Source organism: Cygnus atratus, chromosome 1 (assembly GCF_013377495.2).
Source record: "Cygnus atratus isolate AKBS03 ecotype Queensland, Australia chromosome 1, CAtr_DNAZoo_HiC_assembly, whole genome shotgun sequence".
NCBI classification, from domain to species: domain Eukaryota; kingdom Metazoa; phylum Chordata; class Aves; order Anseriformes; family Anatidae; genus Cygnus; species Cygnus atratus.
Genome location: NC_066362.1, coordinates 163,795,858 through 163,812,768, shown reverse-complemented (window position 1 = coordinate 163,812,768; position 16,911 = coordinate 163,795,858). Strand labels below are relative to the sequence as shown.

At 36.5% G+C, this 16,911-nt stretch overlaps 1 protein-coding gene across 37 annotated transcripts in view; it reads left to right on the top strand.

The window, feature by feature from the left end:
* SCEL (sciellin) overlaps window positions 1-16,911 on the top strand; it is an 81,884-nt gene that overhangs the window by 35,235 nt on the left and 29,738 nt on the right. For 19 of the 37 annotated variants that reach the window (XM_035561235.2, XM_035561237.2, XM_050711166.1 and 16 more), the window contains 8 exons: window positions 492-554; window positions 872-943; window positions 7,560-7,628; window positions 9,487-9,552; window positions 13,177-13,242; window positions 14,684-14,779; window positions 15,277-15,312; window positions 16,505-16,576. In XM_035561235.2, the coding sequence (XP_035417128.1) occupies window positions 492-554; window positions 872-943; window positions 7,560-7,628; window positions 9,487-9,552; window positions 13,177-13,242; window positions 14,684-14,779; window positions 15,277-15,312; window positions 16,505-16,576 (540 nt within the window). The remainder of the gene's footprint in view (window positions 1-491; window positions 555-871; window positions 944-7,559; window positions 7,629-9,486; window positions 9,553-13,176; window positions 13,243-14,683; window positions 14,780-15,276; window positions 15,313-16,504; window positions 16,577-16,911) is intronic. The other 18 variants (XM_050711218.1, XM_035561260.2, XM_035561268.2 and 15 more) reach the window with 3 other exon arrangements.

Sequence of the window (16,911 nt, the reverse complement as noted above, 5' to 3'; positions counted from 1 at the left end):
CTTTCATGCAATGATTATTTAATGAGATGTAATGAGCATCTCAATCTTCTTCCCTACATGCAAAATACACATTTCTTATATTTTGGTTGCAAGAATACCATTTGACTCATTTTTACAGGTGTGAAGATTATAAATATTGACAAATTCCTTTAAGGAACTTAGTGAAGTTGGAATCATTTGAAATTTACTGTAATGCAAACTGGGACTTGTATTACAGTAGAAACTCCGTCTTGAGACCAGGCCCTCATTATTTGGTCCATGAACAGCACATAGGAAGAGATGATTCAGACATTCCAAAATGTCTGTAGTAATCTAATCTGGAGATGTGTAGTTGGTGTGCTACTGGTAAATGTCTGTAAAATCTTGTTGAGGACATAAATCTTTTGAAAAGCAAAAACAAAAAACAAAAGCAAAACCAAAAAACAACCACAAACAGTTTTTTATTTTTGATAATTCAAATTTTAACTAACCTCTCTTTCTTTTCCTTGAAGTGCTGATGAAAACTATGGAAGGGCAGTACTTAACCAGTACAAATCCCAAGATGGCCTACACAGGTATGGTAGACTAACTGTCTTTCTAATGATATTGGCAAAGAAAACTGAGGACCCTTTTACTATATCCTGTTTATAGCAAGAGCTTTCTTTAATCAACTATAGTGTAGTCATGCTTCCATTGTATATCTGTTCTTATTTCAAATCTGACTTAATTGTTGAGTCAGTGATTACAATGGATGCAGGGTTGGATTCGTTAACATCTGAATGGTCTGAAATTCTGTATGGTACTTTAATTTAAGACGTATATACTGTTTTATTTGTGACAAGTTGTTTGATAAAAACACTGACCAAATTGTCATTCTTAACCTTTTTTATAGCAGTAGCACAAATGAAAAGGAAGATCAAAAAGCTGTACTTGGACGATACAGGTCTGATACTACCTTGGACAGGTAGGGCTCTTTTCCATATGTAATGTATTTTGTGATTCTCATATGTATGAGTGGACTTAAACATGAAGGTGTGAATGAAATAAATTATATATTAATTTTTGTATTTATTAAGTGTCTAAATAGAAGATTATGTATGATTTTTGCATGAACTGTAAATGAGACAAACAGAAATATGATTTGAGAAAAGGTTCTTTTTGACATCTTGCTCTTCTTCCTTTGTATCAATTTCTGTGAATTCTTGTGCTAATAAATGTACATATCCTTGTGCAGATGAACTATCCACTTTCCTGCTTGTCAAGCTATAAATCAGAATCCTATCTCCAGTAGTCAAGCACAACATGTCTAAAACCACAGCTCTTTGCAAATCTTTGCTGCCACTTCATAGCGTGATCAGTACAAATATCAGAACCATATGCTTATCTTAAAGGTGTTTAATTTGAATGTCCTCTCCAGCCTTGACCTCTGTCAAGACATGACTACATCTGTATTTGCAGATTCTTTCTGCATCACTTCTTCAAAATTCAGTCAACATTAATATCTGGTATCTGAAACACCCCGAGTCTATCAGTACCAGAATTTAAATGCACACTCTGGAAAATGTGCACACATTTGGTTGGATCTTGGCTCTTTGTAATTTTGTTCAATGATCCTTGCTTCTTGTGTTGTAGGAAACAATGAAAAATTGTTGTATAAAATCTAGTGTATCCATGGAAGGCTGGAATAGAATGGGCTACAGAGCTCTTTATAACCCCTCCATCAATTATTCCATGGGCTGATGGATACAGGCTCCTACTGTATTTGCTTCCTCATTATGAGGAAGCCAGTCTGTAACCTTATTTTACCTATTGCTCTTCTCCATATCTTTTCTATTTCCGTATTAGTCTTTTTGATCTTAGGATCCACTTCAGAACATACGTTCTATATGTACAAGAGTATAACACGAGCTTCAGGTTCATTTGTTATTCCTTTTCTTCATAATATTGAATTTGCTCTTTTGAGTGCTGCTGAGAATTGAGCTGTCGTTTTCACAATATTGTATGTATAACTCCAAGACCTCTTTCCTGAGTGATAATAGCTAGCTCAGAGATCAATTGTTTTTCTTGTCAGGCATTACTTTGCATCTAAGAAAAATGAATGTCATCTGCCATTTTAGAAATCTGACATTTTAGCAGATGACTTCTGAAAGCCGTGCCAGTCAGCATTTATTTTGACTGCCATGAGTTAGTGTTTTGGCAAGCAACATCATCTCACTTTTCTTTTCCAGATAATTTCTGAGCATATGGAAAAAACACAGGTCTTGTACAGATCCCTCCTTCCATTCTGAAAAAAAATGCCATTTATTCCAAACCTTTGTTTCTGACTTTTTAACCAGTTATTTGTTCATGAAAGAACCTCCTCTATTACCATGTAGTAGATGAGCTTATTTAAAAGTCTTTAACAAGGAAGTTTCTATGAGTCTATCTGGAAATTCAAGTAGAATATATCAGCTACATCACACTTATACACACACTCATTGACTTCAAAACTATTTTAAAGCTTTAATTTCCTGCATAGAATCCCTGACTATTACTTTAGACATTGTAGGGCAATTCCGGTTTCTCCAATGTTGCTGAACAGCATTGTTCTTTGGGATGTACACATCTCTATCTCTCTATGACTTTTTGTTCTATGCTGAGATAAAGATGCCTGCAGTATTTTAGGTTGTAAGCTGCCTGTCTTTGTGTTCTCATACACACAAATATCTAAGATAAATAGTTCTTATTATGCAACAGATGACAAAAAAGAGAATACATAGAGAAAAGATTATATGTGTGAATATGCATTTCTCTTAACTAATGTGGAATATGTCAATTAATGGAGTGAATAATGTTGGTTCTGTCTTAAAATTATCAAAATGAGGAAGCTCTAGTCAAGTAGTTTATTTTTTCTGTCATCACTCATCTTCTCAAAACTGAAGTATAGCCATTCCAGGATTAATTTGTGCACACCCATTGCCAGCAGGCACTTCTGCAAGGGAGGACCACATGTTCTGCATCTCCTCAAACTTGCAACCTAAGGCAAAAAAGGGTGTGTTGATGTATTTTCCTTAAACACCTCTTTGTAGCCTGCAGTCAAATTTGGTACTTCTGCTTCCTCTTTGAAGGATGTTCTCCACCAGGTACAATACCTCATTTTATTATAAATTGTTTCTGGCAAGCATACCCATAGTAAAGAAAATCCCAAGCTTAGAATAAACTAGTGTCCAGAACAGCCATGTTGTTTAGTTGCCTAAATTGTTAAAAAAAAAAGGCGCATAAAGAAGCATTTTTTTTTTCATTTCTTTTCTTTTCAAAACTTTTCTTTTCAAAAGGCATAGTTGAAAAATGGAGTATGATTCTGGAACGTAGAATAAAATCTAAAGCTCTGTTCCAGCTTGACAGTTCTTGAGAAGAATATCCTCAGTATTCTCAATATTGGAGATCTCTCTCAGCTGTTTATCAAGTTATTGTAAGTCATGTTGTCTACATGGAAAATAATTTGTTTCTAGCTGAGATGTTGTAAAATGGTAATCTGCTATCCTGCAAAAGGTGTGTGAAAGCTACCAGTTAAGCCAGAGATTGGAACATCTTTCCACTCTTATACTTTATATCTCTTGTGGCCATGACTGTAGTATTCCAAAGGAAAAGAATTTTAAGAATATGGTTCTATCTGGATGAATGTCTTTTCAATACCAATTTTTCAAAATGGCAAATGGTCATTGAAGTTCTATTGAAAAAGTTCAGAAATAAACTGTTTGAGGAACAGAGGAGTAATATTTGGTTCTTCACAACACGTAGAAATCTGACAGTGAAAGAATATCTACAAGCCATTTTAAGTACAGCTCTGCTTCCTGGATACTGCCATTTCCATATTCAAAGAACCTATTTTTTGATATGAATTTAGCCTAGCCCAATATTTACAAAATTTGAACTTCAGTTTTAGTATTAACGTCCTGGAACAGATGTTGGGGATGACTACATGTTTGCACCATTGGTTGCAAGCTTAAGGACAGCTGACCTGTTAGAGATCCACAGCTTAACTGCAGTAGATGCACATATACTTGTACTGGCATGTAGATCTACACATATCACAGAGAAAAATTGCAACATTCAGATGGGAGGAAAAATTTTATTTATCCATTTATTCCTCTCTTATAAGTAGCAACTAGCTAAATGTTAAACAAAAGATGGGAGAAAGCTTAAAAATCAGATAGTGACAATTAAAATAATGTTGCTATTTTTCCAAGTGCTAAATGCTACTATGTCCAGAATAACTTCCAGGAAGAATAAATACTAACTGCATTTATAGCAGTCAAATCACAGGATATGGAACTGAAGCAAAAAACAAACAAACAAACAAACAAAAAACCCACATTCATTGTCTGCTTTATTAATAATCTAATCCTTTGAACTGGTAGAAATTATTAGAAAAGGAATTGAGAGCAAACCAGACACCACTGTTCAGTCATGGTATGAACCAATTCTGCACATCTGTAGTGGTTTTACTCGGGTAGGCGGCCGAGCTCCACCACAACCGCTCTCTCACTCCCCCTCCTCAAAGAGGAAGGGGGAGAAAATATGATGAAAAGGGCTCAGGAGTTGAGATAAGGACGAGGAGATCACGCAGTAATTATCATGATGGGCAAAACGGACTCAGCATAGGGAGATAGTAAGATTTATTACCTATTACTAACAAGCTAGAGAAGTGAGAAACAAATGAAAGAAACCAAAAGCACCTTCCCCCTCATCCACCCTCTTCCACCTCCTCCCCGCGAGTGGCACGGGGGAACGGGGGTTACGGTCATTCTATAGCGCTTCTTCTCCGCTGCTCCTTCTTGGTCACTCTCGTCCCCTGTGCTGTGGGGTCCCTCCCACAGGATGCAGTCCTTGCTGAACTGATCCGGCGTGGGCTGCCCACAGGCAGCAGCTCTTCAAGAACTGCTCCAGATATGGGTCCGTACCATGGGGTCCATCCCTCAGGAGCAAACTGCTCCAACCTGGATCCCCCACGGGCACCAGCTCCTGCCAGGTCACCTGCTCCTGCGTGGGCTCCTCTCCACGGGCTACAGGTCCGGCCCGGAATCTGCTCCGGCAGGGGTCTTCCGCAGGCCGCAGCCTCCGTCGGTGCAGGTCCACCTGCTCCACCATGGTCTCCTCCACAGGCTGCAGCGTGGAACCCTGCTCCACCGTGGTACTCCATGGGCTGCAGGGGGACAGCCTGCTTCACCATGGTCCTCACCACAGGCCGCAGGGGACTTCTGCTGCGGTGCCTGGAGCACCTCTCCCCCTCCTTCTTCACTGACCTTGGCGCCTGCAAGGCTGTTCCTCACTCCTCTCACTCTCCCAGATGCTGTGTGGCGCAGCGTTTTTTTTTTTTTTTTTTTTTTTTTTCCATGTCTTAAATATGCTCTCACAGAGGCGCAAAACAACATCGCTTATTGGCTCAGCTCTGGTCAGCACTGGGGCCCTTACCAAACATGGGGCAGCTTCTAGATTCTTCTCACAGAAGCCACCCCTATGGCCCCCTGCTACCAAAACCTTGCCATGTAAACCCACTACAACATCTTGAACACTGAATGCAATATTCACGTATGTGAAGAAAATACAACAGAACCAGATTAAAAAAAAAAGGCGGGGGGGGGGGGAAGGTCAGAAGGTATGTTTGCAGGTACAGAATAGCGTTCATATGCGGAATGTCTGAAGAGAAAAAAAAAACTCAGTTCGGAAAAGAGTGTGGTGTAGGGAAAGTGAGTAAGGAAGAAGAATTTGCTATTTGTTTCACTTTAAGAAATAGGAAAAGGTGTAGGTAATGATTAAAAATAAATAAATAAATTTGTTTTTCACTTAACACATATACTTATTATAGGAATCACCGTTGCAGGATATTGTTGAGTTCAGATGTTTAAATTGGTTTAGAGAAATGTTAGATGGATAAATGGATTACTGATCCAAAGGTGTCTGTTGGAGACAGCACTGTGTGCGCAAACGGATATTTTTTAATCACTGCTTATCAGAAGCTGAAAAGTTTTACAAGTAAAAGTTAACATCATAGTTACCTTTCTTTGCCTTTTTTCAAAATATTGCTACATTGAGCAGCAGTAGAGTAGGATGCCAGAGGGGCCCTTTAAGTCTTATCTAAAATGAGAAAATACATCACTACCTAAAGTATTGTGCTTAAATCTTGAAAACTTGAAATGAAACTCTGATGAAATGCTGGTTCATTGGATAGCTGTGAATTAGAACACTCATGTTTGCATCCACAGCAACGTTTGCAAGTTTAGTGAGACCTCTAGTGATCTTTTGAGTAACTGTAACTGCCAGTCACAGTTACAAGATGCCCATGGTATGAGGTAGTTATCTGCACAATTAAATTTAACAGATTGTGCCCCAGAGCCCACTTGAAGGGTTTCCATTAAATACTTGTAATACATGGCTGACAGTGGCATACAAAAAGTTTTGTACATAATATTGCATTATAGTTGTAGACTTAATTATTTTGTATCTTCTATTGTAGCTTCTGTAGCATAGATGTGAATACATAACTAAATAAAATTATGTAATTTATATATGTAAATAAGTTGTGGCTCAAAGTATTCTTCAGCTAATTTATCAGAATATTTAAGACAAACACCTCAACTTAGTACTTGTGATCTATTTAAATACATATCAATTTATATTTGAGAATTTTGTACTCTCCTTATTCTTATTAAAGGATATTCTGTCTGTCTACACATGGTCCTGCTGTCTACACATGTCTATACATCCAGCCTGCTCTAGTAAACCTTGTTTAAGCAGGGGGGCTGGACCAGATGACCTCCAGAGGTCCCTTCCAACCTTAACCAATCTGTGATTCCATTTTTGGAATGAAAATTGAAATATATCAGTATTTAAGCTATGTTTCAGCTAGGATAGCTACATAATGCTTTCTGTGAAACTGTGGATGGGTTTTGGGCGGCAACTGTAGAATCCATTAAGGGCTTGAAAAATCACGTTGGTTTTAGTGTAAACTGAATGGCTTAATAAAATCCATTTAGGCTAAAACAATCTAACTGCTGTGATGGATATTGCTCCTACAGGTCAATACTACGCTTTATCATGGATTTTACACTAGAGTATTTTCAAATCATTTTGATCTCTAAAAACCATAAAGAAGACAAGACTTGCATCTCTCAAGGGATAGTGAGGGAGATGGAAAGGGGTTTTTGTACTGCTTCCCTGAAAATCATTGCCTTCTTTCTAGTATTCCGATCTAATTTAAAGGAATTGTTATCTACTCTGTTCTGTTCTATTCCATAAATTAACTGTTGCGGCAATAAAGATTGATATATTATTCAGTGTATGAACTTAATCTTTTAAAACAGTTTTTTTTTTTTTTCCAGTGAGCTACTTAGACTGTTTGTATATTAATACACTAAATTTATATTAAGTCTACTTCTCTTCTAAACATATAGAGATACTGATGATTTTTTAATCTGTACACAGGGCAAAGTGATACTTCATTTTTAAATTTTATTCAAATTGGTTTTAAATAAAGATCTAGGGTATGTATTACAAATAATGTCTGTTTTTTGTTTGTTTGTTTGTTTTTTTCTTTACAGAATTCCAGGCAGAAGTGATATTGATAACATAAATAAGTCTCCCACTCTGAATAATAAACAAAACAACAGGTAAGAGTTTTGAAACTTTATCATCTAAGTATTATATAGCATTTATCGTGTATTCATCTAAGTTACATATATGTATCAAGAATATATAGAGAATTTGTATGGTATATAGCTTAACAGTAGGCTTCATTTCACCATCTGTCATCTGGAATGTAGCCATCCATATCTAAGTTATCATAGACTCTTTTTACAGTCAGTGAGATGAAAAGGAGTCTTTTGGAGGACAATTCATCTGATGTCTTTCAGATGTTTTCTTATTCTTCAGAGTAAGAGGAATTTTCCCCCAGAACTGCCACATTTCTCCACATAGATTAAAACAAGGACCAGCTCAGATTTACAAATTTACATTCATAAACATTTAAGAAACATGGGATTTTAGATACGAAGCAGACACAAAAAAGAAAGAATATTTTGAAACTGATTCGATGTCATTATGTTCTAGAGCTCTATATATGTCTGCATGAATTCTATCAAATACAGTTTTTCTGAGGAAGATCTACATGAAAAAAAAAATCTACTTCATGTTTTCAGTGGAAAATACCATTGAATATTGACCAATGGAAAACTTGAGAATCAAAATGTAAAATATATTTTTTGTTGATAGCAAGGCTAACTAATTTTTCCAATTGAAAGCAAATAGAAAATGTAGGGTTTATTTGACAGATTTTCTCTTCTCAGAAGATCCCTTTTTCATTTTGAACAGGTTGAAGCATATTTTTCATTTAAAATAAGATAGTATAAAATCTTTGACATGTTATAAATAAGTCAGTTGTGGTGCAGAAGTGGCCACATGATATATATAACATGTTTCAACATTACTGAAAATTTATTTTCTAAAGAACTTAAAGCTCTATTAATTGATTTCTTTTTATTATTATTATTATTTAAAAAGCGGAAGTCAAAAAAGCTCAGTTGCCATACTTGTAAAGGAATAAATATATTACTGTGTGCCTTCAGCAATGTCAGTAGAGTTCTACAAGCAATAAATTGAAATGAATACAATTGCTAGTGAAGACTGAGCCCAGCAATTAAATGGTATCTTATGAAGTGCTGAGATTTCACTCTGAAGAGCAAATGAGTATCTCTGGCATTTAAAGTTCAAGCAAGGTCATTTTTTTTTAAATTATGATTTTGTACCATAATGTTGTAAATCATAGTGATGATGATGTATGAAATATCATATAAATTGGATTTTGTGTTATTTTGTATGGAGATAATTTATGAATCCTACCATGAATTCTGAAGTGACACTTAAGTGAGACATATATATATATATTTTATATATATTTATATATATAAATATATATATTTTTTTCCTGCCAGACAGTGATAAATAAGTTGTTAAAACTCTGTTCTTCAATTATTCTCATTACATTAAGTATTGAAGATAGCAAGACAATAACTTTTTGATGAACTTTATGAGAAAAATCACTGACTTGGAATTTCTGTAGTAAGAAATATGAGGGATATCAGCTCCGTTTACAGGCATATCATAAAATAGAGCAGCATTGACATAATTAAGTAAGAAACATAAAATTTAAGGTACAAAACCCAAAGATATTAACATTTTAGCAGTTGGAGCCTGAAGTGTAGATATAGAAGTAAAGGTTTTCAGAAGTCAGAAATGAATATCAAGTAAAGACATTTTTAAGCATCAGAGTACCTTACAGTGTTCCAAATCTGATGTCCTTTGAAGTGTTTCCAAAATTTCAGTTGGCCTATGTAAACATAATTAGACCATACCAGAAAGTTGTATCTTTCTGATAAAGGAAATTTCATTTTTTATCCTTGTTTTCTTATTTTAAATGGTGCACTTATTGAAGATGATTGACTGACTGAATGAATTATATTTCCTTAACAGACAATCTTGGACTCCTAATGCATCATCCACAAACACTGCTGCCACTTCTCCAATCAAGAAAAAAAGGTATTCATTGCCACATTGTTTGATTGCCAGAGGATATATAGCACTGAATTATATAGCACTGAATTATTATAGCACCTCATTATATTATAGCACCTCAGTATTGTATCACAATTGTACTGAAAAACTTTTTCCTCTACCAAGCTCTAACTTTTCTGCAAGCATGAGGAAGAACTCATCTTTTCCATGCTCTGTCTTTTTCCTTAGGAGTACTGTATTGCAAGATTGCCTCTGTACAGCCAATTTGTGAGCTTTGCGGATGTAGCACAATAGATGCTAATTCTTCACTGCAGCCCCTAACTCAGCAAGAGCGTGTCTTTTCAGTGTCTAAGTTTAAAGAACTGTAGCTCACGCTAATTGCAACCAGCTGAAATCTCTGATGCCAAACCTGACCTTGTGCTGTTTTCAGTACATATGAACTACATAAAGGTTTTTGGCATGTTACAAAGCTAGCTTTAAAAATTTGTATTTCAGATAGTATTGTCTGAACAAGAGAAAAAAAATAGGGTTTAGAACAAAGAACTACATTTTTTATTTAAAATGTACTGCTGGGGAAAGCTGTACTTTCATCATAGAATCCTAGAATAGTTTGGGTTGGAAAGGACCTTAAAGCTCATCTAGTTCCAACCCCCCTGCCATGGGGTCATTGAAGTCATGTTTGCTGTCTCTGATCACTTCCATGTCTTCCATATGTCTTAACATGGTTTCCAGGAGGATCTGCTCCATGATCTTACTGGTCACAGAGGTGAGGCTGACCTGTCTTGTAGTTCCCTGTGTTCTCCGTTCCACCCTTTTAAAAAAATGGGGTATTGTTTCCCCTTTTGCAGCCACTGGGGACTTCACCTGACTGCTATGACTTTTCAAATGTGATGGATAGTGACTTAGCAACTTCATCTGCCAGTTCCCTCAGGACGTAATACCTCAGGGTATCTCAGTAGGTCCTGTGGACTTGTGAACATTTAGGTTCCTCACAGGGTCTTGAACTTGATTTTCTCCTATGCGGTGTAGGACTTCATTCCTTCAGATCCTTCTTCTTATTCTTCATGTCCTAGTCAAGTTTAGCTCTATCTGTACTTTGTCTTTCCTGATTCCATCCCTATACTCCCAAGCCATATCCCTATAATCTTCCTAGGATGTATGACCCTTCCTCCACTGCTAATACATTTCCTTATTGTGTTCTAGTTTGGTTAATAGGTCCTGACTCAGTCATGCTGGTCTCCTGTCTTCCTTGCCTGATTTCTTGCATGTTGGAATTGAGAGCTTTTGTGTCCTAAGAAAAATGTCTTTTCTGCTCCTTTATCCCTGAGGGCAATTTCCCAGGTGTACTCTCCATTAGTCCTTTAAACAATTTAAAGTTTGCCTTCCTGAGCTTTAGGGTCCTGACTATACTTTTTCCTTGACCTATATCCCTCAAAATGGTGAATTCTACTAGGGCACAGTCACTGCAGACCAGGTTACCTCCAGTCTTGTGCTCTTCCATAAGTTCCTCTGCACTGGTGAGCAACAGGTCCAGCAACACTTCTCCTCTGGTTGTGTTTTCAATCCTCTGGACTTTGATTAGAGGACTGGAGCACCTGTCGTACGAGGACAGGCTGAGAGAGCTGGGCCTGTTTAGCCTGGAAAAGAGAAGACTGAGGGGAGACCTCATCACTATGTATGTAAATATCTGAGGGGAGGGTGTTGCAAGGATGGAGCCAGTCTCTTTTCAGTTGTGCCCAGCGACAGGACAAGAGCCAACGGGCACAAACTGAAGCACAGGAGATTCCAGCTGAATATGAGAGGACACTTCTTTACTGTGAGGGTGACAGAGCACTGGAACAGGTTGCCCAGAGAGGTTATGGAGTCTCCTTCTCTGGAGATATTCAAAACCTGCCTGGATGCCATCCTGTGCAATGTGCTCTAGGTGATCCTGCTCAGCAGGGGGGTTGGACTGGCTGATCTTCAGGGGTCCCTTCCAGCCTTGTCCATTCTGTGATTCTGTGAATAGGAAGTTATCTTCAACACTCTTGAGGAGTCTCCCAGGCTGTTTTCAGCTTTCTGCACCACTTTTCCAGCAGATGCCAGGGAGGTTGAAGTCCCATAGCAGGATCAGTGTGGGTGAACATGATGCTTCCTGTAGTTGAAGAAAGAACTCTCTTCATCAACATCCTCCTCTTGATCAGGCAGCATGTGGTAAATACCAACCAAGAAGTTTCCTTTGTTGGCTTGATACCCAGTTTTCACCCATAAGTTCTCAATCTGTGTGTGGCTGTTTTTTAGAGACAGCTCTGTGCAATCAATCCTGTTGTTTTTGTTTGTTTGTTTTTGCATAGAGGGCAACCTCCCACTACCTTTCCTTCCTTGCCTGTCCCTTCTGAACAGATTATAGAAGCTGATTGCAGCACTCTAATCATGTGATTCATCCCACCACATTTCAGTGATAGAGATCAGATCATAGCTTTCCAGCTGGACAGTGGCTACCAGCTCCTCCTGTTACAGACACTTCAATTGGACTGTCTAACTTTTCTGGCAGAACCTTTTTGGAGGGCTGGGGAGCATTCCTCACTACTCTGGTAGGTGCATTCTTCCACCTTGTAGCTTGCAAGTATACAAGTGTCACAGCTTTGAACCCCACCGCCCAAGTTCATTAGGTTAAAGCCCAATTCACTAAGTCAACCAACCTGCCAGTGAAGATTCTTCTTCCTTTCCCGGTCAGGTGGATCCCATGTCTCTCCAGTGATCTGTTTTTGTTGAGATTCATTACGTGATCAAAGAATCCAAAGCCCTGGTTATAGCTGCATAGCCAGGTGTAAATCTGCATGAGTACAATTCCTCCCACACTCCTATCTCTGGCAATATACAGGAGGCTATCTCTTGGGCCCCCATCCCTTCACTTGTGCACCCAGGTCTGTGAAGCCCTGCTTTATGTATCCTTTCCAGTTACAAATTCTGTCTGTGATTTTCTTTTCCATATTCCATGTGCAAACATTATGGTCAGCAGTATTATGAAAGTAGAAATTAAAATGTCATTGTCTTCATATTAAAAACCTTAATTCAGTGGAAGTTTATGGTGTTTTCAGCCCAAGTAGCTCTCTCCAGGCCTTTTGAATATGTGAAAGGCAATCACTGAATTGCATTGTTTATGGTACAATTGCTTTTTCTACACAAACAACTACTTGAGTGATAAGTTTGAGGAAAATTAAAAAAAGACCTGAAGGTGTCTGTGATGCTTATAAGGCATCTAAAACCAGCCTGAATGTGTTTCTTGGGTTGGTATTTGACACCCTCTGCTTTGTACATTCTGTTGGATTGTGTTTTCCAAGAATGATCCACTTAATTTTGAATTATTCATGTCGCAGAAAAGACCTGCGGAAGTCTGAAAATGAGTCAGAAAATACATTTTATAAAACAGTAATTAAAATTACTATGTTATTTCCAGTTCCATTCAGTTGTCTGAAAAAGTATCTAAAGTATCTAAAAAGTATCATTATGAAGTTTTCAAAATACTAATAATTCAAGAACATTTACAGGCATTTCTGTAGCATTGCTGAGATTCTAACGTTCATTTGAAGAGAAGCAGACCGAAATTACTTTTCAGCCCCATAACATTATACTAATACTTCATAATTTATTTGTTAACACTGACAGACAATCTTGGATGCCTCCCCCAGTTTCAAGTAGTAAGACCACAACAGAAACAGCGGAAACCAAACTGTAAGTACTGATGAACTTTGGTTATTTCCTCTTGTAATTTTGGGCTAGAGTTGATTTCAGGAGGGAGCCAACAGGACAATTCTTTGAGGAACATAGTATGCTAAGATGGCATGGGTAGAGAAAGCATCCCATGTCTAAATACTTGTTTGGGCTCTTAGATTGATGCTTGTCATTGACGAGTCTGAGTATGTGAAGTGCCAGTGACTTGAGGTTACATAAGTGCTCCCAAAATTTTCTACAATGCTTGTATGCTTTCTCTGTGATTTTACTTTGGACTGTTCCAGTTAGCTCTATACAAGACAAGTCTGCTATAGAGTTACTAGTCATACGGGCAGGAATCTATTGGTGCCATTTGGTCAGACAGTCAGGGGATAACTCTGAGCCCTTTTAGTTAACAGTGTGGACATAACCTCGAAAACTGCATAGTTAACTCCCAGTAAGGGGTCCAAGAAACAGTTCAGAAGAAAATGTCAGGCTAAAGTTACTTGCATTTGAATGTTTAATGTTTATTTCTAAAATCACAGTTGTTTCTGGCAGATCAGAAAGAGAGGGAGGACATTTCTTGTGCGCACATCTAAAAGCAGAATATGGGTGACAAAATGTTTGTGAATGAACATTCATGATATTCTTTGTTTAGGTCCTCTACTGGGTGCAGCATGATCTTGTGCCTCCCTACTTTTAATCTGGGAAGCTTCCAACATGAGTACAAAAGTATTATCAATGATCAAAACTAAATCAAATAGAAGCGAATGGATATATTGTTGTATTGGGTAGGATTCCTTGGCATCCTAGGTAGCATTTCTATTGAATCTCTATCACTGGAGACTCTAAGATGAATCCTTAAATCCAAGTTTAGCAATTATTTTAAAGCATATTCTGTGTTTACTACTGTCCATCTGTTTGGCCAGGATTCAAAGTCGTTCGCCACCCAGCAGAAAGATAGCTCCTAGATGCCAAAGTTTATTTTATTTTAAGTCAGTGCTTAAAAGAAAAGTTTATTATGTCAACTGTCATGAATTTATCTGGCTTCATTTGAATATCTTACTGTATCATGGTAATATTAAAAGCATGGGGTGTATCTTTACATGACACCTGCCCAGCTTCCAGTAAAATATTGGGATTCCTCCACAGCACTAATTATCCAATTACTCCTTTATTATACAGAGATGACCAAAATAAAGGCATATTCTTTATGAAGTTTTCATGACCCTTGCCATCATATAACAACAATGCCATCAAGGATGCTTGGTTAAACAGTGATGGGCATTAAATGATTAATTTTTTTATCTTTGAAAAGTTCTTTGAAGATGTGTGAACTGTATGAAATTGCAATATTACTATAACTAATAATAGTCAGCAAAGAAGAACCTTTTATATGCTTGTGAGTTTCAGGAAATAAAGTGTCATGCATAGATGCTAATAATAATTACAATTTTAAAAGGTCACTATCAGTCTTAAAGACAGCTGGAGCGAAGACCCATGTCTTTTCTTCAAATATGAGAATGGCCTGTCTTCAGGAAGGGAATTCAGCAATTAAGTATATTTTTTTTGTCAGTTTATTTTTTACTTTGCTTTTCTGATTCTGCGACCTGATTCTAGCATTCTCTATTCAAGCATGACATGAACTTCTGTAGTGCTTTGCCTTAGTTCCAAACTGATTAAGAACACTTTACAGAACCCTTAAAAGAAATTGCAATTGAAGCTAAGAATATAAACAGCTAACTGTAATTGATTTTTTTTTTTTGGCTGTGGAATATGTGCGGGAAACAAAACACTACTGATCAGAATGATTTACTGGAGAATGTTAATTGAAGAATGACTGTCTTACTAACATATAAAGGATATGATCAGAATTTAGTGTTACGCTACTTGGGTTAAACAAGTTATGTTCTACATTAAGAAACAAAACTATAGTCTTGGAAACAAGGAAAAATAAAATTAATTGCTGATGATTGATCCAAAATCGTGGAAAGTGCTTCAGTAATGACGTTTTGTTGCCTGTTTTCTGAAATATATACTTTTCTTTCTCTACAGGACCACTTCTTCAGAAAATTCAAAGGCTCCAACAAGGTACATCTTGTTTACTTTGCTTCTTAATAGATTTAGAAATGCAACACACCCCTGTGCACACATATTGATTATTTTTATTTGTTTGATATAATGTTTGTATATTTAATACAAAGACTGTATAATTTATTGGGGGGGGGGGGCTTCCTCCATAGCCAGTGTCCCAGAAGTGCATGAAAAAGATATCTTTCCTTGCAGAACTATAATTATTTTGTATAGTTTAGAACACTTAATTGGATCTTTATTGAAATTGAAAAAAAAACCATAAGTAAATTAAAAACTACTTTACAATTTTAATTCCACAGTTGCATATGTTTTTAATGCAACTATTCCTTAATGCTAAACTGTTGTTTTAAAGTGAGAGTGAAAATAGGAATAGGAATAGGTAAGCTAAGTAAAGAAAATAGTAAATTAAAAAGCCATACAAATGCAGAGGCTTGTAGTAAAAGGCATTAATATAAGACTAATTGATGTACTCATAAGCTAATTTGACTGTCAGCAAAGGTTGCTCTAATTTTAGAAAATAAATTCATTGAATCCATTCATTAAAGAAAAGTACATTTCACATGGCCTAAATTAGGAAAAGATTACTTAACTAGCTTGTAATTTCATGGCTTATGATTAAAGGAGCTACAAAACTTGTCACGGTTTAATTGCCATCCTAATAGAACGATTGTCTAAACAAGCATGGACTCTTATTTTCAATTGTATCGGCCACCTTCTTACTTTATTATCATTTCGTAGTATTCTAGTAGTGACCAATCTAACTGGTCCTGTCAGACCAATCTGACACAAATAAATAAAAATAGAAAAATGTAAATATTTACTTATTTTGTTTTTTAAAATTCAGTACCTTACTAACTAAAACTTCAGTCTTTACTAGATAAATAAAATTTGTTATAGTATGTAGTAGAAAAGTAATTAAAAATTCCTTTATTACTAAAATAATTGTGGAACAGTAAGAAGACTCCACTTTATTACTACATCCATACTAGTAAAACAGCTAGTCTTGGCATATTCAGTTTTGTATGTATAAATATGTATAAAGAATATAATAGAAAAAATTCTCAAAAAATCCAAACTCACTGTGGTTATGTTTGTTAAAAATATACATCTACAATGATAGCCCATATAAATGTTATAATGTGTTTCCAAATATCTGATGCATTGTTTCTTTTCACAATTTGTATTGTAGTGCTGCTTTTTCATCAGAACAAGTGACCCCTCAAGAATCAAAGACTGATGTGGAAGATAAAGCTACAGCAAGGTAAATAGCAGACATAGTCAAAACAATGTTACAGTGTGTGATAAATGTGATTTTAAGTACTTCATTTTTTTATTTTCATATTTGATAGCTTTTTTTAGACACGGAGTGTGATAAATGCAGCATTCCTCTATTCCTAACAAATGCCCTAGAAGTATGAACTTTGAGTTCCACCTTGCTAACTTGCTAAGTTACCTCAGATGTTTTCGGTTTTTATTCTTTCATTGTGTCTAGCCTGCATCATAAAGAGTAGTATATAGACAGTTGCTGCAAAAGAATAGAAGCAGATGAATTGCAGTAATACGGATTATATAGTATATTTTTTTGGGGCTTCAGTA